At 41.3% G+C, this 23815-nt stretch overlaps 1 protein-coding gene across 1 annotated transcript in view; it reads right to left on the minus strand.

Moving 5' to 3' along the window:
* Positions 1–23815, minus strand: part of nlgn3a (neuroligin 3a) — a 138411-nt gene that overhangs the window by 85497 nt on the left and 29099 nt on the right. The window contains 2 exon segments of the mRNA XM_030739110.1: positions 5291–5440; positions 13907–13966. Coding sequence (XP_030594970.1) covers positions 5291–5440; positions 13907–13966 — 210 coding nt within the window.

A 23815-nucleotide genomic window follows, 5' to 3' on the forward strand; every position in this document is an offset into this window, starting at 1 on the left:
GGTCTGTGCTACACTTTTGCAGAGTGAAATTCTATGTTGCTTAGCACTAATTAGAGGTATCTGTGTTCGTACCCATACAGTCTAATGGTGCGTTCACACCAAAAACGAAGTGAGATTTCACCTCGTGTTACTCGCTTGAATTCAGCCACATTAGAAACCTGCAAATATTCGCCCCTACCAGTAATGGGTGCAAGGAGGAGTACAACCGATCACTGGAAACAAGTTACAGTAACATATTCTCACAACTTACCATGAAGTAGAGTTGTCCCTGGCGACTAATTTGCTGGTTGTCTGTGTAGATTCTCAGTTATCCAGGTCATAGTAGTCTCTGGAGCTTGAAAAAAGGCGACTGGACTTCTTTTTGTTTCTTGAAGACGTTTCACCTCTCATCCGAAAGGCTTCTTCAGTTCTCAACCAAATGGTGGAGAGACCCAGGTATTTAAACCCCTGTGGGCGTAGTCCCCTGGAGGTGGTTATGACCCTCTATTGATCATGTGCTTGAACACATGTGCCCAGGTGTGAAGGGGGCGTGGGTCATATTTAATCAGTGGTTTCAGTTGAAACCAACTTAGGACTCCGCTCCATTGTTTCCTGTGGCCTATTGAGGTCACTGGAACAAAGGTGTGAATGGGGGTTGAGACGTCTGGGAAGGGAGCTCAGGACAGCACTGTAAGCGGGGGAAAGTTGGTGACGTAATCCACCTCCTCTGTTCAATGATGGTTGTTCACAGTGGACATAGATGGCTTCTTTCACTCCTCTTTCAAACCATCTGTTTTCCCTGTCCAAAATGTGGACATTGGCATCCTCAAAAGAGTGCCCTTTTTCCTTCAGATGCAGATGTACTGCTGAATCTTGTCCTGTCGAAGTGGCTCTTCTATGTTGTGCCATTCGTTTGTGAAGAGGCTGTTTGGTTTCACCAATGTAGAGGTCCGAGCACTCTTCACTGCACTGAACAGCATACACTACATCGCTGATCTTGTGTTTGGCGGGTTTGTCCTTGGGATGAACCAGTTTTTGTCTTAGGGTGTGACTTGGTTTGAAGTATACTGAGATGTCATGCTTGGAGAAAATTCTTCTGAGTTTCTCTGACAAGCCTGACACATATGGGATGACAATGTTGTTCCTCTTGTCCTTCCCATTCTCTGTAGTTTGTGTTTGGCCTTCATTCCTGTGCATCTTAGCTGATTTGATGAAGGCCCAGTTGGGGTAACCGCATGTTTTGAGGGCTTTCTTAATGTGTGTGTGTTCCTTATGCTTCCCTTCTGCCTTAGAGGGAACACTTTCCGCACGGTGTTGTAGGGTCCTGATCACCCCAAGTTTGTGTTCCAGAGGGTGGTGGGAGTCAAAGAGGAGATACTGGTCTGTGTGTGTGGGCTTCCGGTAAACTTCAATGTTGAGGCTTCCATCTTCCTCGATAAGCACCGCACAGTCCAGGAATGGTAACTTGTTATCTCTGGTGTCCTCCCTGGTAAAACGTATGTATTTATCCACTGAGTTAATGTGACGAGTGAAGGCTTCTACTTCTCGGGTTTTGATTTTGACCCAGGTGTCATCTACATATCTGTACCAGTGGCTAGGTGCCGTCCCTTTGAAAGAACCAAGAGCTTTACTTTCCACTTCCTCCATGTAAAGGTTGGCTACAATGGGAGACACTGGGGAGCCCATGGCACATCCATGCTTCTGTCTGTAGAATCCATCATTGTATTTAAAATATGTTGTGGTAAGGCAGAGATCTAAAAGTGCACAAATCTGATCTGGGGTGAAGCTGGTTCTGTTCAGTAAGGAATCGTCTTCCTGTAGTCGTCTTCTGACGGTCTCCACTGCCTCAGTTGTAGGTATGCAAGTGAAAAGTGAAACCACATCAAAGGACACCATGGTTTCATCTGGATCCAGTACAAGATTCTGGACCTTGTTAGTAAAATCTGTAGAGTTTTCAATGTGGTGGGGTGTGATGCCAACAAGCGGTGATAAGATGGTGGCGAGGTGTTTGGAAATGTTGTAGGTGACCGAGTTTATACTGCTGATAATGGGTCGAAGTGGGACTCCTTCTTTGTGGATCTTTGGGAGTCCATAAATGCATGGAGTGGCTTCTCCAGGGTACAGGCGGTAGTAAGTGGGGCGGTCAATGGCTTTTTCCTTTTCAAGTTGTTGCAGGCAGCAAACAACTTTTTTCTTGTAGTTGCTTGTGGGATCACGTCTCAAGACCTCATAAGTATTGTTGTCACTGAGGAGTGTAGTAATTTTGTTGTGGTAATCCGATGAATTCAGCACAACCGTGCACCTCCCCTTGTCGGCTGGCAGTATGGTGATGTTTTGATCCTTGCTTAGGGCTGTGATGGCCTTCTTCTCCTGAATGGTGAGGTTGGATGGAGGAAGTCTTGCACTGGCGAGAGTGGCTGAAACTTTCATCCTGATCTGTTCTGCTACAGGATGAGAAAGTTTGTTATTTCTTATAGCGGTTTCTGTTGCTGTGATGAGGTCTACTATAGGAAGCTGTTGTGGGGCTATGGCAAAGTTGAGTCCTTTGGCTAGCACATTTTCTTCTGGTTTGGTGAGGACCCTGTCTGATAGGTTCTTCACCCACTTTCCTTGGTTTCCATTGCTTATCGTGTCGTCCTGTTTGTTAACAGATGAATGGTATGCCTTGGTTTGCAGAGTTTGAAATTTACGTAGTTGTCTTTCCTTGCCTTTGATGTGTTGTGCGAGCTGGGCTTTGTCCACAAATGTAGAAACTTCTTCTGCGATGGTGTGAGGTAAGAGTGATGAGAGTTTCTGCTGAGTCTGGTGGATTTTGTTCTGGAGTGCATCTATGGTGAAATGGACCTGTCTTATCCTTTCACTTAAAAGGTGGTTCTGTGCTCTCCATAGAATTTGGTCAGCTCTATGTCCTTTTACTGTGGACCCAAGGTGCAAACTCTTGGGAACCAGTCTGGACTGTCTGCATCTCAAGTTGAAACGAAGGTGGTTCCTGTAGTCCGCTAGCTTTCTTGAGTCCCTTTCATACTCCCGCACCAATTGAAGGGTGTTCCTCCCAAAGTGCAAGGCAATATGTCTGTGTAGATTCTCAGTTATCCAGGTCATAGTAGTCTCTGGAGCTTGAAAAAAGGCGACTGGACTTCTTTTTGTTTCTTGAAGACGTTTCACCTCTCATCCGAAAGGCTTCTTCAGTTCTCAACCAAATGGTGGAGAGACCCAGGTATTTAAACCCCTGTGGGCGTAGTCCCCTGGAGGTGGTTATGACCCTCTATTGATCATGTGCTTGAACACATGTGCCCAGGTGTGAAGGGGGCGTGGGTCATATTTAATCAGTGGTTTCAGTTGAAACCAACTTAGGACTCCGCTCCATTGTTTCCTGTGGCCTATTGAGGTCACTGGAACAAAGGTGTGAATGGGGGTTGAGACGTCTGGGAAGGGAGCTCAGGACAGCACTGTAAGCGGGGGAAAGTTGGTGACGTAATTTGCTGGTTATTTAAAGAAGAGAAAAAAAAATGAAAGACTAGTTTTAACCACACAAATCCATTTGCCCCCAAATGGAGTCAGTAATCTCGCTCTCCATTTCCAATTGTCGCTTTGGGAGAGAATCAACAGCGTGACGCAAATTGTTCATCAAAGTTGAAATATTTCAACTCGCACAAACGCGGACTCGCCCCATCAGCCTTGCCCGGTGCAAACTTGTGTGAATGTGTGTAGTGCGACTTTGCAGTTCGTAAAAGATTTGCTTCGTGTTTGGTGTGAACACACCAAAAAGTCCACCTAACACACCAAACCTGCTAGTGTTGGCTGGCATCTCAGCCACTCCTCTGAAAACGCTGTCTTCTAGATTCAAAAAAAGCCAATATGGCAGAAAGATGATTACATCCATATTTTATATGAATAAATCCAGAAATCCACATTGTCCTCCAGCAACTATAAATACATTCACTGAGCCATACTGTCCTCCTTAGTTGCATGTCTTTATTATAATAATTCATTGGGAGGGTATCCCCCCCCCCCCCCCCCCTTTTTTTGAGTTAATCCTGCACAATCTCCAGCAGCTCTGAATGCTACTGCACGAAATGCATTTTGCTCAGCTGCATAGACTCAAATCTTTTGCAACAGGCCAGCTCAGTGTGGCACGGCAATGGTTGCTAATGTTGGATAATGTTAGCGATGTATACCTGCCTGTTTTTGGTGTTTATCTCTCATTGCTCAGTCACTTTGTTGGCTCATTTCTCAGCGTTCATGCATGCTTGCCACTTGTGACTAATGGTGGCTAAGTTTATTCAGGCTTGCTTTAAGTTGTGCATGAAAAAAAAAGAAAAAGTTCCCTACAAATTGTTTTTAAACATTCACAATATGTCCTCAATTGGAAGCAACTGGCTTTGGGCTGAGTGCCCCAGATAGGGCAGTGGCGTCTGAAAGCATTGAGACTTACAAATTGGGTTTTTGTCTTTTCATGGGATTTCCTGACAATGGGAAACAGAACAAATCGTCTGTATCCTTTATGTTAAGAGCTGCCAACAAATTCGGATGAAATCTGAAGCAATATTTGAAAGAAATTCAAACAGCAACATGGAAATTTCATTTTGTATTCAGAGTGTTTGTAGTCAGTCCACATCCACTCTAAATGTAAAATAAATAAATAAATAAATAAAAATAAGTGAGGAGGGAAATCAACTGTGTCAGAGAGATGGATGAAAAAGGTACAAAGCCTGGGTAGTGCACTAACAAACTCCATTTTGTGTTGCTGCAGCTGTTTCCATGGAGCTCTCTGTCTTTCCTTTTTGCTCTCTCACTCTTTCTTTCTCTGCTTCTCCCTTCCCTCTCTCTCTCTCTCTCACACACACACACAGAGAGACACATGTACGCACACACACACATACACAAGTGTCTGAAAGGGGATTCAGCTGCATGAGTCAATGCAACCAACCGCAACTCAGAGAGAACCTCTCCTTCTCTCTAACAGACTCCTCTACCCTCCTCTATCTCTCCAGCATCACGCCCATCTTATCATTTTTTTCCTACTTCATTTCAATAATTTCTTAATTTATTCTAAACCTCAGTCACAACAACAAACCCACATTATGCAGCACACTCAATTACTGTGATTTTGATACATGAGCTCTACATCAACAAGCCAGTCCATGTATTTACAGTCCTGTTTCTTTTTTTTCTCTCAGCCTTATTTAGTATGTAGCAATCAGCAGTGCTCATTACTTCTAAGCTAGGTGCCCTGCAAAGCTGCCCCAGAAAATGTCCTTGAAGAATAAGGTGAAGGAAAAAAAAAAACAGAGAGAGAAAAGATGCTTACCGAGGACTCCAACGCGGTAGTTGAGAGTGATAACGATGACATTTCCATAGCTGGCCAGGACACTCCCATCGATCATGTTGCCTGTCCCCTCCATGTAGGACCCTCCATGGATGTAGACCATCACGGGCTTGGCCCCAGTGTCTCGTATGTCTGCAAGAGCGGCCATCATTAACATATTCACAATGCCGTCCATCCTCTCTGATCAAGGGTCAGCTCAGATTCAGATAAAGAAGTTATAGCACATAGTGGCCACAAACAGACAAGCTGACAATCACCTCCCAGATACCAGCTGTATTCATTCAGTCTTCTAGCCTACTAATGGAACTGGGAACATTATTCTTTTCATATCAGCTGCATGAGAAACAAATGAATGTCCACTCTTTATGTGGAGTTCAACTCTATTATAGTAATCAGCTATCTCATCTAAAAATATGGTGAGCTATTCACTTCATATGAACCAAACTATTAGGGTTGTATTTGGTTTTGCATTGCTTCCCAGGAGGCAGACCCACTTCCTAATATAGACATGCAGGAAGCCATTAGGGAGAATAAAGAGAGAGGTACTCTGACACATCTCCTAAGCAGGGAGAAGGCTAATCTGGCCTGACAGTGATAGGGAAAACACACTGGCTAATTACACAATGCTACCTCATGCCTCCTTTTTTACACAGGCCTATCATGCTGCAACAATTTATTTGCACAGTCCTGCTTGGGACTGCAGGCAGTTCAAATTCGTCTTCACTTTTGGTAAAACTGTGTTTATTTTATTCCTGAAACAGTTTTTGATACCCAGCTGGAGCAACACTCCAGCCAGATAAAGCACATCCAGAGGTAGAGGCATGAAAAAAGCCTCTGTCTGAGGAATAGACTGAATCACTGACTGGCTAGCTAGAGCTGGGAGACAAGACAAGAAACTCTCATTTTCACTCATGCTCCCCCTGAATTCGGTGCAGCTTCTTGCCTTCCCCCTCCCTCACTTTGTATCACTTTCACTCACAGACTCTCCCCTGTCTCTCTCCCTGTTTCCCTCCCGCCTTCTCCCCGTCTCTGTCCAACTCCCTGCCTTTCTTTTTTTTTTTTTCCCTTTAAGCCCTGAGAATGGTGAGAATGAGAAGGAGCAGGAGGGCGAAAAGTGTGGATGACATCGGAAGAGAGAGGGAGAGAGAAACACAGAGACTGGAAGGAAGGAAGGAAGGAAGGAAGGAGAAAAGAAAGGAAAGGAAAGGAATATAGATAGAAAAGGGAAGGATACTATAAAGAGAGCAGAGAAAAAATAAAAAGAACGCAATGGGCTCGGATTTAAAAGGATGGTATTGTATTCTGGTTGCCATGGTGACTGAGAGCCAAAATTCAAAATCCTCAAGAACAGCTAATCGCAGACCACATCCTGAACAGGCTAATCTGCATCGATCTGCAGGCACTCCTCATCATTATGCACCCCAACACATTGGCACGCTCAACACAGAGAACAACTACTTAAATGCATTTTGTACAGACACCTTTTTTTTTTTTGTAACGCCCTGTAAGAGAACTTAGCCTGTTTCTTTTTTTACATTATTCCCTTGGTTATTCACGGCCCTGTTACATTTAAAAGCAAAGCCATAACTTGTACTGTATATGATGTGGCCTTATTTATGGATTCCTTTATCTTGCTGGTATCTGAGAAGGCTACACAGTGAAATGTGATTTATAGCTGACACTTCTCTGTACACACACTTATCTTAGACAAGAGAAGGAGGGGATGCATGGGGTGAGAAAGCATGAAAAGTACAGTCAGAGAGGGGGGGGCGGGGGGCAGAAGAAGAAGGACGGGTGGGGGGGCAGCAAAACGATATCCTACACAAGCTATTCAAACAAATGGGCAACAGATACAAAGAAAATGGCAGAGAGGAAGAAGGGACAGGGGGCAGAAATAAGAAAAAGAGATTAGTCATGTCAATGTTATCAGTCACCTCTTTTGTTGATTCACATCGTGTTTCCATGACAACAGTTAAATCCCTTTGGGAGAGCGATACAAAACATTCGAGCCTCACTTGTTCTAATCTATTCATTGAGTTGATCTGATGTGGGAGGTGTCACATAGATGTGATATACAGCTCTCACTCATCTGTTGTCAGAGGCAGATACATACGCAACAGATCCCAATTGGATTTTGGTTTACAGTGAGAAATAGTAAACCTTTATGGATACATCTGGGCTGCAGCACAGCTAAATGACTAACTCTTCTTAACCAATCAGATCAGAGTTTACTTGGTCACGGTTAATGGCCTAATCTAGTGAAACAGGTGACTAAGTGGCTACCTCAAAAAAAGCTGCTTCCTGATTCACTACTTCTCCGGGGCAAACACATCATTACAACAACACACATATTCTTAGCATCAAAATTTAGCACAGAGCTGCGGCAGAGAAGAAACAGAGATTTATTCATTAATGCACAGACTGATATATCTGCAATAAAACCTCCATGCACAATGAGCTCAAAATATTACAAAAAAGTCAAACAAACTTGTGTTTTGGAGATGAACAAAAACATGTGAATGATGGCAGTGTAGATGAAAGCTGGTGTGCAATGAAGAATGAACTGAGCAAGAAAAAAAAAATAATGTATGTACACTCTTGTCACATTTATTTTAATACGACGTGGTGTCATGCAGCAGCTACTACACAGTGACACTCATACACTCTCAGCACGTATTACACAAACAGCAAATAAATGTATCACTGCAGCAAAAATTGCCTAATGAATGAATAAATCAAATGTTTTCCGTTTGGACGGTAAGTTCAGTCAGACTTAAAAATATATAGCACGAGCTTTAAAAAGTACTGAGGGGCGCAACCTTTCACAGTTGCCTCACAGTGGCTCTGGTCTGATTGGAGTGTCAGTGGGAGGCATAACTCAAGCCTGAGCTGAGCCCCTTAGTATTGCTGCTGCAAGTGAAACCCACCAGGAGGGCTTGCAGCACTCCTTCCTTTTTCTGCAATCTTATTTTCTCTCACTACCTGTACCTCCACCTTTTTGTCCTTTGCTTCTCACACCAATGGAAGCAGTCAGTCATATATCTGACGTTAAGCGCCCCGGAACTGGCCTTGACACTCCGGACTAGGACAGGACAAAGGCAAGTGGAGATAAGTGTCGGCGGCATTCACTGTGTCAACACTTCGTGAAACATGGTGGCTGTCAGCGGCTATAAGTGAGGGCTGGAGTTGGGGGAACGGGTGACAATGTCCTGATGTGGCAAGACATGACACGCACCCTACTGTAGTGCTCTTGTCAGGTCAAGCTTCACGGTCCACCCATGATAGGTCCATTACTGGCATGTTTGCATTTAAGAACTGTATACAGTTGATCTCGGGAATATCTTTAAAACAGAGAGAGCAACTATAACGAACTGTACAGCAGCTTGTGTCATTGTACATGTCGCTGATAGGATTCTGAAAGTCGCTGAATGTTTCCTAATATTCATTTTATATTGACTGTAATGAACTAACAGTGTGTGGCTAGGCTTTAGGAAAGACAAGAGGCCCGAAAGAATGAACACAGAGACAAATTACAAATTTTCTATTTTGGACTCAGAAAAGACAGCTAAAGAAGGACCATTCATAAAATAAAATTAAATAAAATTAAATTAAAAAATGTTGCTATTTTGAGCCAGATGACTTTCAGGCCCTGCACATTATCAGGAGCAGTTTAAAGCAAACAATCAAGATTTGACTGAAGTGCAGACTTTCAGCTTTAATTCAAGGGATTTAACAAATGCACTCTACTAAATATTTAATAGTTACAGCCATATTTATATATAATCCCCTCAATTTCAAAGGTTCAAAATTAATTGGACAAACTAACATCATTATAAATATGAGGGCTGTTTTGAATATTTAGATGAAAGTACCACCAACTGTTGTTTCCGCTTTTGAGATGCTCTGCCGGGCCTTTACTGTATTTAATATGTCTTTAATAACATATCAACATTTTAAATGTATTTAATAATTGAAATATATGCTCTATTGGGTTGAGATCAGGTGAATGACTTGGCATTTGAAGAATACTCCATTTCTTTGCTTGGAGAAACTCTTGGGTTGCATTTGCAGTTTGCTTTGGCTCATTATCCATCTTTGCTGCCTGATCATTTCTGCAGCATTTGGCTGAATGTGAGCACAGAGTATAGAACTGCATACTTCATCCTGCTACTTCTATCAGCAGTCACATCATCATAAATACTGGTGACTCGGTTCCTCTGGCAGCCACACGTCCATGCCATAATATAGCATTTGAAGATAAGGTGGCATGCTTTGGATCATGAGCTGCTCTCCTTCTCCATACTTTCTTAAGTTAAACTTGGTTTCATCGTTTAACCCCTTGAATTAAAGTTGAAAGTCTGTCCTTCAATCACACACTGATTGTATCAAAATGTTTCAAAAAGAACAACTGCACAATTATTTATATCATCATATGTGTGTTGTGACACCTCTAAGCTGGAGTGCATGAGTGTTCGCCATACTTGATATATCTGAGGAACTAAGATAAAATAAAATAAACTCTGAACATACAGTAAGAAGAGTGTATAAAAAGGAGAAGTGCATGAGCATGTGTGCCTCCATTAGAAACCTTGACTACAGTGAACCTAATGGGAGGAATGACCTTTGTGTGAAGGTGACATCTTGCTTCTTGGCTGCTGTGCCTGTGTGTTAAATATGATGTTGGAAACAGGGCCGGTAGAGTGTGTAAATGCATGAGGATAGAGAAATGAAACACAAGGATACACAGTGGCTGAGTTAAATGAAAGGGGAGACAGTGTGAAAAGCCTACAAGGCTATTAGCCAAAGCCTTCTACAGCTGGCCAGGATCTAGTTTAGAGGAGGAAAGCAGTAGAGGTGCTGTCATCCTTAAGACTCACAGACAGCTGTTTGCTGCCAGAATGAAAGAGAAGTAACCCTTTAGTCTTTCAATGAAGGCTGCTGTCCTTGACGTGAATTTAAAAGCTGGTAACTGTACAAACACAGTGCGGTGCACAAACCCTTCAGACCTGCTCTGGCATTGCACAAGGAAAGAGTCAAAGTGCCTCTGTGAACTAATTCAAAGCCTTTCTCCACTCCATTCCCCACATTTTTCAAAAGAACTCTGTTTTTACATGTTTTGCCTTCCCAATTATTTTGTGCCACTCAAGAGGAAAGGACAAAGAAAAAATAAAGATGACAGGACCAGTCTGGCTCTCCTACCCTTTGAAATGGCTCAAATGATGCCCGTGTGGATCAGCCATTAGCAGCAACGCTTATCTTGGAAAGAAGCTGAGCAGTAGCATTCCAAAGATCTCTGCATAAATGTGCTTCAAGGGGCATGATTCCCCCTCTCTGCCACATCAGAGAGAATAGGATAGTGGCAGAATAGAGAAAATGGTGTGTGAATTGCCCCCACTGTCGATTTACCACTCTCCAGGCTGCCTGAGCTGAGCGGACGGCTTTGCTGGATGGGGATCCAGTCAGGCCTGTGCAATGGAATTAATGATAATACCCAGGCAGGTGGAGCTTAGCTCTGCTCTCTGGCACAGCCCAAGCATCTCTAAGGGTGGGAGTATCTGTATGTGTTCGCTGTCTTCTGTGAGTATATCTGTATGTGTTCGCTGTCTTCTTAAGCGTTTGCTTCTGGAGCTGGGCAGCAAGCACCGCTTATGTGTGCACTGATTTAATGGATGTGAATGTACATGTCTGAGTGTGTGCGCACACAGTCTGGGTGGAAGCATTCCTTCTGATTAGAAGGAGCTAAAGTCTCAAAGTGCCAAAAGACAGAAACACACAGATCTATTTTTCATCATTGGGATGGGGCTGAGGCAGCAGTGGTGCAAGACACTCTAGAAGTGGAGTGGGGACCGCTGCCTCTCCCAGAATATCACTAGGCACTCTACCTCAGCACCACAACCATGTTCCACCTGGAAGATTTAGCTCCTACATGGACTCACTTACGCTATTTACATGCCCACCTTTATCTAACAACAGCAGGTAGGTGATTGAAAGCTTGCACTCCCTTTTACAGTGCAATAACAGCCTCTGTAAAACTGAGTCTTGATTGTGGGCTGGTGTAAATCACAGCAACTTGGCCTGCTTGCTTGTTTTGCAGGCGGGAGTGTTGTGTAGAATTTGAATGCACTTCGGAAGTGCCAGAGGGTTGACTGTTGCTCCGACAGACAGATGGACACACAAAGGGACAGACAGCAAGACACAGGAAGAGATAAACAGGCAGAAATGTTAAGACAGGAAGCCTTAGAAGGAAATATAATAGTATCATAGTAGTGTAGTATAATATATTCCAGACTACATATTTCATTAGTCTTATCGCTTTGTCTCATTTGAATCCTTTTACTGGCTGCTACCCAGCCTTTTTTATTGTAAAATTTATATATTACTATTCCATATGTTATATTTCTTTGGCAACAAAAGGAATTCTTTATTCTTCCAATATTTATTTTGATTAGAATTTGAGAGAATGTCTGGAGGGCTGTAACAGGGAGGAGGGCAGTTCAGATATATTGTAGGGAGGAAGCAAATTAGGCCAGGATAGACAGACAGCCAACTGAGACCGCATGGTAATGCTGGGAGGAACAGACTGAGAGATAGAGGGGGTTAGACAGAGAAACCAGACAAGACAGTTGCTCTCTCTCAACTGAATGAGAATATGTGGATAAGAGGTGCACCTGCTCGGCTCGGGCGAGAGTGGGAGTTGTGCTTGTGTTGTGATTCCATTTGCCCTTTAACTTGAGTGCAAATGTTTAAATTTCATTGGTAATGCGTGCCGTACATTAACTGCAGACACGACATTTGCTACTATATACATCTGCTCTCACAAGTAGCAGTGCTATTATTGCGAGTAAGACTTACAAGGACTTTGTGGTTGTGCAGTGTGCTCAACCGTCCTTCAGGGAGTAAAGTCTTTTCCTCCTGAGGTAACAGCTCTCTGTTGGGGGAATTAAAGAGGAACAAAGAGGTGTCCCTGAACAGCGGGTTTCACATGTTGGGCCATGACAGTTCCACACATTCACCGGAACAATAAAAATCTTCTGGATCATGTTTAGGGATTGATGGCCAACTCTGTCACACGCGCATTAGTTACAGTAGTGTTGCAGAGACTCTGCTGGGGCTGTATTGTACTTTTACGGTGATGCTCAGTAAATAGCATTAGTTGCGCTCGGTAAAGAATAGACTTGTCACATTTTCAGTGAGGCTAGTCTAGCACAACAGCTTGGAGACCAAGCCACTGTGTACACATGCATAGGCTTGCCAGACAAAGGGATCGGCACTTGTCAGCAATTTTAAACGGACTTAGGGCTACATACTGACGCATGTGGGCTTGCTTGAAGGAAGACGAACCTCCACGTGCATGCACATACGCACACAGTCAAGCTGAAGACTGAAGGCAATTTGGCTTCAGTTGCAACAGCTCGCCCTGGGCTTGAATGAGGAAACACCTGCGTGTCAGAGTGGTGCTATGGCAACGCTTCCTGTTCAGTGATCAAGGCCAGCATAAGACTCCTTTTTGAGAGAAGAGCCCACTGAGCAAAGAAGAAGACATCCTACATACCCTTAAACATCTGGGAAGAACCCAGAGCAGGATGCATCCACTGCTCATTGTGCCAACATTTAAGAGTAATGAGTCGACAAGATGTGATACTTTTGAGTTTTAGGTTTGCAAGACAAACTGAAAGTCCATATCATAGTCCTTAACATGTGCTATGGTCCCAAAAAGCTTCCCTCCAAACATTCAGTTGAATCCTGTTCCCTAAATATACACATCATGCACAAAGATCCAATCTGTCCAGAACAAACAAACGGAGCATAAAACAATGGGTTTATCCTGATACCCAACATCATGCTTGCATCACCTGCCCTGCAATGGCAAAGGAAGACAAGGGCGGGGCAATATCAAGGGTTTGATTTAGATTTATACACTTAAGCCGTTTCTGTTGCAGCACAAGAATCGTCTCTCATTCTAATCTCGGCAGAGATCCACCCTGAGCCAGGAATATCCCAAGATAAATATGGAAAGTGAACAATGCGATTGCTGAGCAGCAACTTCCCATTTTCTACACCTCTCGTCTCTAATCCTCTCCAGCAGCACTCCTGAACTGCCGCTCCTCATCTAAATCTGCTGGCACTCCGGGTGAACAGTCTGATATTACACTGCCGCTTCACTTTCCCTCTGCCATTATCGCCACCAATTCAGCTACTGGCCACACCTTCAAAAGGGGCTCTAACTATCAACTCTCCCCTTGTAATAACAGTTGCTCCAGTCCCTATGTGAGATATTAAAATTATTCAACCTGAGCCTGGTTATCTAGACAGCTACCAGATCCCATCTGACTCTGAAGCTAAACACTCCTTTCACTGACTGAATTCAAATGCTTAAGAACAAGAGCCTTCACATGCACTCACATTCACACTCATGCACTCTTTTTCACTGCACTGCTCTACAGATTGAAATGTGACAGGGGTGCTTTATGACTGAATTTGCAATTGGAAAAAAAAAAAGAAAGAAAGAAAAACAAACAAAAATCAATAAATGATCAGGAAACAGTGTCATTTGTGTAAGAAAAATCATGCACCATCTTTGATCACCATGGAAAATACCTTCATCTTCATCACCGTCGTTATCCGATAAATCCTCGCCCTGTTTTTTTGCATGGGCCCCTGTTATTGAAGCAGGGAGAGACATAGAGAGGCACAGGGAAATTCAAAATAGCATGTTTGGAACAATAGAGATGGGAAGAGAGGCATTTCAATAAGAGCAGCAATTGAAACTACATATGAATCATGGCAATGTTGATTTAAATACATTCCCACAACAAAATTTCATTTTGCACAGAGAGCATATACAACAACAGGAATGCAAACATTTTTAAAGGCATACGAATCTGAAACCCTACAGTTAGAAAAAAATCAGCATACAGTACTGTATGTATTTCACAGAATTGTATGCGAACAAAACTCCACTGTTACTAAAACATGTATGTGTAGCAGAGTCATACACCACTGACATTTTCAGAAAAGTCATTTACAGTTGATCAGGAAAAACAACCCAATCTTATTTATTTGAGTTACTCTTCTTTAGCCTGTTGCAGAGGTGGGGTGGGGACTCCTCACCTCCACCAAGCGGTCACGGCTCTGCCCCTGCCTGAGCCTGATTCTGCCTCTTAAAAAGGAGTTTTTCCTTCCCACTGTCGCCAAGTGCTCGCTCATAGGGGGTCGTCTCATTGTTGGGGTTTTCGCTCTATTGTTGTAGGGTTTTTACTTTACAATATTAAGCACCTTGAGGTGTCTGTTGTTGTGATTTGGTACTATATAAAGTGAACTAAATTGAGCTGAATTTAAATTAAACTGAAAAATAAACAGCTATGCCAAGTCCTTCAGAGTTTTATGTTGGTCTCTCGAAGATTATTGTGCATTTCACTTCACTTCAGGAGACTCTAGGAAGTCTCCTTGGCATTGATGTATTACTTGATAACAGAAAATGATAAAATGAAAATGAGGAAACTTCTGAAGGTAAATGTTTTAAACTCCAAAAGGACGGGCACGTGAATAAATCACAACATTGCATGTATCATGTATGCACTTTGCCTGGTTGTCTCTGTGCCCAAAACTGCTGTTAATATCTTGCCCTTGCTGCATGTTACAGCAGTATGAAAATGTGGGCCTGCAAGCCATATCTTCACCTTTCCCATAAGGATTTGACATCCTTGTCATTTTTTGTTGTTCACCAGCAGCACAGTCTAAGGATATCAGTGGTGATTTCTCAGTGGGGCAGTCCATCAAACCAACCATTTCATAGTCAATCATCCTCTGACAAGCTTTAAAAAATATAGAGAATATAAATGAAATACAAAAAAATGTTTTCTAATCTTTTCCTTTTTCTTTTCTAAACCTTATGGAGTTTTGGTGATGCCCTGATCTGTTATCTAGGAACCTCGTCAGTTCAGTTTAAATCAGGTCAGTTCCTCTTCAGCACTCACTACAGCAAATCCTAACGCTATCGCTGACCTTGGGCATTTCCTCCAGTGAAAGACCAGAATGAATACAAATTGATAAGAAAATATAATAGGCTGATTGACATTGAATTAACAGAACCATTCATTATTCCAGGAAGATGAGATACCTTATTTGAATAATGTTTTTGTAGCAGTGATAAGCTTGACCCTTGCGTGAAACAAATGCCACCTCTTCTAACATCAATTTGCAGGCAATGAAGAAGATTTCACAGGGAATTTCTGGTCTCTGCCCATGTAATCTTTTTTATTTTTTTTTAGTTCTCATGACCTTGAGGGAAATTGAGGTGGGGACCATGAAATGTGCTGTAGATTCCTGATCAGCAGGGAAGATCCAAGTAACCGCAGACACAGAGGTGCCACACAGTAATGGCACAATAGACAAAAGTGGATGCACTCAGACTGAGAGACTCAGCAAATGTTTACAGTGTGAACCTCTATATCCCCTATTTGCTGTAACACAGAGTTTACAGTATTAGGAAACTATTTTTTGAGATTCATGCAGGAAATTGAGTCAGTCAGGTAGACCCAGGCTTGGACTCACAGAAGTCAAAAGCAATGGGAACCTCAAGGATACTAGTTAAATAGGCTCTATTTGAATAAACACACTGTCCTCTTTGAACACCTCATGCATTGTTAATTGATAGATGCAATACAGTGTTATGCATAATGTAATAGGCTGAGTGTGATGGTATTTACTGAGTAAATTTATGCTCTGAACTGGAGCTATGGTTGGTACAGTGACTTTGTTTAATCTGCCCATCATTTTTCAATTATAGGGTGAATGAATAATGCAGACTGCATAGCATACTATATGACTTTTACAGAAACAAGAATATTGATATGAATAAGGCAACTTTAAGCTTAAATGCCAAGATTTGTGACACCTTGTTGACAAACAAAGGTAAGTGGCACAGATTAAAACTTGCACTACCAGTTAGGGACTGTGATAATATTTTATTGATACTAATGCCAGTATTGATACTGTTGGTATGTTTTTCATCATTTCCCTTGATGAGCCCTGAATAACTTTCTTTGTGGAAAAAATGTAGAACCAGAGCGGCATGGCACTGTTTGAAGTCATTGTTTTGCAATACACAACTGTCAGACAAACACGGCAGCATTAATAGAAACAACAGGATTCCAATAGATTGCGTCTCAAATCCTGTCTACCCTCCATCTCCAGCCAAATAATAACAGAAATGTGAGCCTCATATTACAAAATAATTAATCTGATATTCCCATGCAGCTACTCGCTGAATATGTTGCAACTTCTATGCCAGACAACACAGGTGATATTTTTGGAGCCCTCTGTGTCAGCACCCCAGTTATGCCAACACAGTGATCTTACTGAAGTAAATGTGTTGCTTCAGGTAGTGCTAATGTCAACTTCCTTTTGTGGGAATCAGCTACCATTAAGTTCTCTAATGTCACATCTATCATGGTGGCTTTGTAGATACCTACATGAAGATTAACAGCCTGAACAGAATATGGAGGTGTGGTGGAGCTCAGGCAGCTCCAAATCAGCACGGCCTGTTGGGTATGCGTCGTGTTGTCTCTCTGGCACCATGAATATATGTATTGTGTTTTTGTGGACACACAGACAATGATAGAATCTCACCAAAAGTTTTCAGTTGTTCTTTATACGTTAAGCTATGGCTACTATTTATTTTTCTATCTTTAAGCAATAATTTTTGCTAGAATGAAGACAATAAAAGCTACATAAATAATGCCACTACTCAGACTGGTGTTGCTGGGCCTTTAGGCAATGGGCGCTATAACTGGCATAGAACTGGTAATAATAAACATAGCTTCACAGGATTTTTCAACTGTCCACAAAGATATATGCAGTCAAAGACCTTGGAAAACAATGGTTGAAGAGCAGGTGGCAGTGGCCGATGTAACTGTGGAGATGCAGTCACATGAGGAGGCCATAACAGTGAGACTGACAACGGCTTCGTTGAATAGGGGAAAGGAAGCCCCACGGAGAACTCCTGCTGTCTCAAAATGCTAAAGAATAAGCCCAAAGGGGGACTCAGATGATAGGCGATCTAGACGTAGTCTCAAATGAGTGTTTGCAGAAGATTAGTGAGTGAAAATAAACTTCATCAATTATGTAAAAGTCATACGAGACCTATACAGTAAACCAAAGGGAATATTTGGTTGACATCTTAACGTTTGCATTTATTTCCTAAACATGATTTAATAAGACACTGCTAATTGATTCAGAGCTGCTATTAATTTATCTCCCTGGGTACTAACAGGAAACACAGAAAAACTAGGAAAGGAGAGGAAGTAGTAATCGAGACTGGAAACTCAATAAATATTCAGAAGTTGTAATGGATTCTGATTCTGTCTTAATTTTTAATAATTATTACGTTTTTGCCTTGAGTGACTTTTCAGATAAAGTCCTCTTGCTTTCATTTTTGGTGATTATACCAAAAATGATTATTGATTGGTCAACACTTAGAATGTTAATTGGAGTGTTTGACTCCTATCAAATTAATAAAGGTGACAGGCAAATCACAAAATCTGTCAGGTCACAAATTAATTCTTTTGATTTCATAAGAGAAGAGTGAATAATTAAGTCATATAATTTGTTGTTCACAACTTCAAATTAACATTAGTGAAGTTAACTGTAAAAAAAAAAATTTCCCAACTCTTAATCAGTCTAAAACTTACATATTAACTAGTGTACAAAGAGATCTTCCAATTTTAAAACGCTGTGGGACAAAGTTATAGTTAAGGATGATGTTTTTTTTTTTGTTTTTTTTAACAATTACACCAACTTTACAAAGGTAAGAATATTTTTAATAAAGCCTCTTAAGGATTTTGTCAACCTTTCCATTATCAGCGAGGCTTTCTCTGGTAAATAAGGCAGAGTGATGCTAATTTATAAATCAGGAGCAGCTCATCAGACATGTAATTATAGTCAATTAAGATCCTACTTGTATTTTCTAATCTCCAGTAAAAAGTCGTAGCTCACCATTTCATGAAGAAAGTAGAGTCCAACCATTATCTACGCCCATTAGATTCCACCTGAATTATTCCACAGAGACAGCTAATTGCTTTTTTATAGAACAACTTGAGCCATCATTTGATAAAGGTGAAGAACTCTGTGCAGTTTTCTCTGGATCTTAAAAAGGCATTTGACACATTAAATCGTGGTATGGTTAATTATAAACCTTCCAAATTTTATTTATCTGATATATATATTTTTTAATCCTAGACCAACAGACAATGGTTATTAATATTGATACATGCATTATATTAATCACGAGAAACCACCTTGGGTTCTGTTCTTGATACACTTAGTTGGGTTTTATATATAAACCACTTAACAAAACTTGTCTTGAAAAAAGCTTTTAAATGTGTGGAGTGGAGATGATACAGTCATAAATCTGCTCATTTACAGCAGCATGGTTTGGAAACTCATGTTTTATACTCAGCATGAAAAAAAAAAAATCTTCCAGGGCTCAGTCCTCAATAAAAACCAATGGGTTTAAACTAAAGATTAATAGGCACTGTACTGAACAGGTTTAAGAGATAAAATATCTCACCCTTATATTACTCAAACGTAACATCTGAGAAACATCCTGAAATGGCAAAAAAAAACTGGCAAAACAAACCATAAAACAACATTTAGACCTTCTAGAGGCTGCTCGCCTTTCCTCACTCAAAGCAGTTTAATGAAAACTCCGATCCGTTCACTGACCACAACCAAGCCTCTTCAAGCAATTACACTTTTGAAGATCACATCGATGTCGTGTTCTTGAGAAATTAAATATTTTTCATTTTCATCATTTTATTAAATTCGCTAATCTCAGCCTCATAAATAATGAGTTTGGGGTTAAGTAACACGTAGGAGCATCTGGTTGTAATTGTAAGGTGGCCTGTAAATCCTCTTTTGTACAAACACATTTTGTTGCAGCTACTAAAGAGGCAAATTATTGTTTCATATTGGATTATTGTCACTGTAATCTGTTGATTTTTTTTTGTTCTTTCTTAATGTACATATGTATTTCTGGTTGAGTGTTTGTTTTGTATTGTCTCTTGTGCATTTGGTGTAATTTATGTATCTTAAAGGCCTCTCTAGGGACAGGCATCGCAAGTTAGTTCAGGCTATGAATGATAAATTATAGAATTACAGTGATTATAGAATCCCTGTGCTATCGACATGTTGAAACAATGAGGTTACTGAGTAATAATCCTTAGGACAGGCATAGATTGGATGTCAGGTGTCGACAAGCAACTCCGTCACGTTGAATTGTTGTCTGTGAGCATGTGTGTGTGTGTGTGTGTGTGTGTGTGTATGTGTGTGTGTGTGTGTCAAACGCTGGATCTTTACCAGGACCTGCAAATATGTGACATCTGCAGCGACTCAGCTAGCAATCCTACACTTGACCTTGACTGAATGAAAGTGTGCGGCATTAAAATAAAACTACAATGATTTTTTTTTTTTTTTTTTGAATAGCTGGCCTTCAGGTGTCTAAATTTGAATTGCTTCAAAACAGGCAGCACGTAGAATAACAGCTATTATTCATGTTTCTTGACAGGTAAAATAGAAACCTGTCGCATTTATCAAATCAGGTTCAAAGAAACCACACTAGACGGGCTCACTTGTTACATGGAGTGAATCGAAATGAAACATTTCAAAAGGGTGAAATTGCAAATAAAAAGACAGTCTAGTTTGGTATATAGTTTTACATGAATAAACCCGAGCATGCGTACATATGTACACACACACCCACGCGCTTAAACACAGACATTAAGATACAGAGTATTCTCAGACTCGGGAGACTTCTTGACTGAATCCACAATTCACTCAATACATCGTGGAAAGGCTGAATGTTAACTGCCTTTCCTTTGCTGGAAAAAGGTTCACTGACAATAGATGGGCCTTGGAGTTAAATATCAGAAAGGTCAGAATGTGGAAAGGGACTTAGTGAAATGTGAAATGTTGCAGCCTTGACAATTTAGAGCAGTTATATTCAGTCTCTAATCCTCAGGTGGCCGTTTTCCCTTTTCCTTCTCTCTCTCCCTTTCTTTCTTTTCTCCCTTTCTCTCTGGCTGTCTGTCTGTCTCCATCTCACTCAATCTCTCTCCCAATGTAGAGGTGAAGGCACAGCTTGGGAGGGACACATAAGAGAGAATGATGGAGAATGCAGCTAAAAGGTTAAGGAGGCTGTAATCCTGCAGTAAAGGACAGCCAAAACTCACACTGTGCTTCAGCTGTTCCCACAATTTGACAAAAAAGAATTAATTAATTAATTAAAAAAACAAACAAATAAAAGCCACCAAGTTCTCTTCCAGCCCATCTAAAACTTCATAATGGAAAGGGACAAGTTTAACACAGGCCACAGGCTTCTGAGTATGAAGGCAGGCTAACACAATGGGGAATCAATATGGAAATTAATAAACACACCCATAAGCAAAATCGATAATGGCATTGGTATCAGTGAATGTATTTGTATCACTATGCACCCCTGCACATAAGCACATGGACACTGCAATTCAAATCCTGCAAAGGCAGTAAAGATGAACAACGCAAGCTAGCAAGCAAATGCAGATGTAAACAATACATCATTTCAAATGTTTAAAAATCTAAAATTCCCTCAGCATTTATCTTACACCTCAAGGAGACAAATAGTAAAGCATTGTGGTGCTTGCTTACAAGTCTGCAAGGCACCATTAATCTCTTTATCCCTTCCAAACACAGAGACAGGTGCATAATTGCAAATGCATGATGTGTGTGAAAGTATTGCAAGTATTGCTCAATTTTTTAAGATGCCAAATGTGGAAGGCGGAATTCTTTAAGAAAATATGTATATGCATATTTTTTTATATGCATTCCACGCCACTGTGTGGTCAGGGAAATGGGTGTGAATAATTTGTCACACTTAAGGGGAAATGCAAGGGGCTGTGGAAGCTCGGCCTATCTCAGCAAGAGATACCAAATGCAACAAATTGTTTTTTCCTCTTTAAATGGGCTTTAAGGCTCCACAGGCTGTGTCCACCACTTCTTTTTAATTTGGGATAAACAAAGAACAGAACAGAGATATTGAGCCTTGGATTGACTGGGGAAGCTGGACAGCACAGCAGCAGGAGGCCTCTGAATAGGAACTTCCTGCTTAGGTCATGCTTTGCATCTCAAGTCAGTGTGATTGCATCTGCTGGCCGGCTATAGCCTTCACTCATTGGGGTCATCAAACGTCCCAGATAGATAATTGTAGATCAGAGGAGCAATTTTCTGTAAAACAAAAACAAGGGCATCTGTTCTGTTTTCAAGTCGCACAAGCCAATATTTGTTCTTGTTTTCTTGGAAAGTTTTCGCCCTGTCTGCTTGGCGTACAGATCTCCTCGGCAGCACTCAGGGAATAGCCCCTCCTTCCTTGAGGCAAGCACAGTCGGCCAACCAACAGGATTACCATGGTGTGTTACTGTTTGCCACGGCCCTGCTGCAGTCTAACCAGCACTGGGGCTCTTATACAGTTTTCACATCTCTCTAGCATCTGGAGGTCATCTGGTAAGATGAAAAAAATGTCCCATGTTTCTTTTGGGGTAGTTAATCTACAGGTTTGGCAACTGATCGGACTGTTCAGTACTGGCACTGAGCTGAGTAACACATGGCAGACTGCTGCCTATGAGGGCTGCATAGGAATGATAGTTGAGTGGTCCAAATCAAGCCAAAACGTACAACAGATTTTGCTGCACTTATCACAAATGGACTCATGATGAGGGATGAATTTAGGAGTCAGAAAGGTTGATCTCAGAGTGTCTCTTGGAATCAGTGTTATTCAGAGACACTAGCATGAAGGACTCTCAGGGCGGTTTTTACAAGCAATGAAAGCAACACGCTGTAAAACCGGGTACAAAATAATGTGTGTTTTATATAAACAAGACGCGCACAGTGCAGTAGGTGCATATTATTACCAGAGCTCTACCTCATCAAAAGCATGTGATTTTACAGATTTATTCTTTTTTTTTTTTAAGTTTATCAATCAATTTAACAATGTAAAGCTCTTTTACAGATAAAGATTGACCTAGTCGGGGTTTGTCCTCACAAAATTGACCCATCTACAGCCAATCTAGCACTCTGAGGCTGAATAGTGCTTAGCTGTGTCCCCGCACATCATTACCCCCCTCTTCACTCCATTCACTCTGACTCAGAGCAGGAAAATGACTGAGTGATATAACCAAGGCTCCAGTGTCTCCAGCACCGTCGCTGCTCTGTGTACGTGCTATAAGGCCACTTCAGAGAGAGAGAGAGAGAGAGAAAGAGAGAGAGCAGGGGGCTACGGTGCTGATGTTGCACATTTGATAACCTACACGTGACCTCAAACCACTACCTGCTCGGACATCTTGGATATGTGGTGCTGTGGTAGAGGACAGGGTCCATCTCGTTCTCTCTTTCAGAGCAACAATGTGGTCAGTGCAAATATCAGATTGTTAATGAGCAAAGAGAATTAGGCCCGTCAAAACTAGCTGCAAAACCCTCGCTCAGTCTAGCAATCAGCCATAGTGGTATTGAAAAAATAAACATAGAGTACGAGTCGTATTGAGCTCTATGCTTTTTATTCATTTATTTTTTTTAAGGAGTCTTTCTTTGATCTTTGTTCAGGGCACTACTGAGCAGTTTAAAGGCTTTCCCTCTGGTCAATGGAGGAAAATGAGCCTCATCTTTGATATCAGTGCATCAGATGGTTTACTTGCACGATGCGCTGCAGGACGCTGATGGTACATAATCCATATGATAGGCTTTCTTTATTGTTTGCTGAAAATTAATACCTATAACCTCACATTTCACTGTTTTTTTTTTCTTGAACATTGTGGTTTTAGCATGCAAAACACTCCCTGAATTATCATACAGAAGGACTCATACAAGCAGGAATCTTATTATGATCTCATCTGATGTGTTTTTTTAGGGATGTGTATTTTTCTCACTTGATCAGCATCACCACTACAGCTAAGGTGCTTCATGCCATTTACTCAGCTCCTGTCACAACTGCATACTGTTGCTTGGCAACAATCAGGCAAGCATTTCATCCAAAAATCACAATTTTTCTTTCTGAAAATCAATTATGGTTACAGATTGGAAAATTGGTAGTGGAAATGTTATTGGTCCTGAATATGAGCAGTGTGTATGACTCTACTACATTATACCAGCCTGTACTGCAAACATCAAACCCTGTGTGTGTGTATCTGTGTACATACACAAAGATACACTTGGTCATAGTACATTTACATATCATTTTGCAGGAATTATTTAACCAAGACTAGAAGCTAAATGGCAGCAATTAAAAATATATAAATATTCATTCAGTTAACTCAGATTCCAGTTTTTTCATTTTTCTCCTCGTTGGAAGTATTTTTGACCAAAACCAAAAGTACGAGTAGGAAGAATAGTTTATGCTTCATTTTCTCGGGTGAGTCAACATAAGCTATGATTAGTGGAAGCAGTTCAGAAAAGGTGAATCTCAAATAAAGAGTTTCCATA

The sequence above is a fragment of the Archocentrus centrarchus genome, chromosome 10 (genome assembly GCF_007364275.1).
Source record: "Archocentrus centrarchus isolate MPI-CPG fArcCen1 chromosome 10, fArcCen1, whole genome shotgun sequence".
Taxonomy (NCBI): domain Eukaryota; kingdom Metazoa; phylum Chordata; class Actinopteri; order Cichliformes; family Cichlidae; genus Archocentrus; species Archocentrus centrarchus.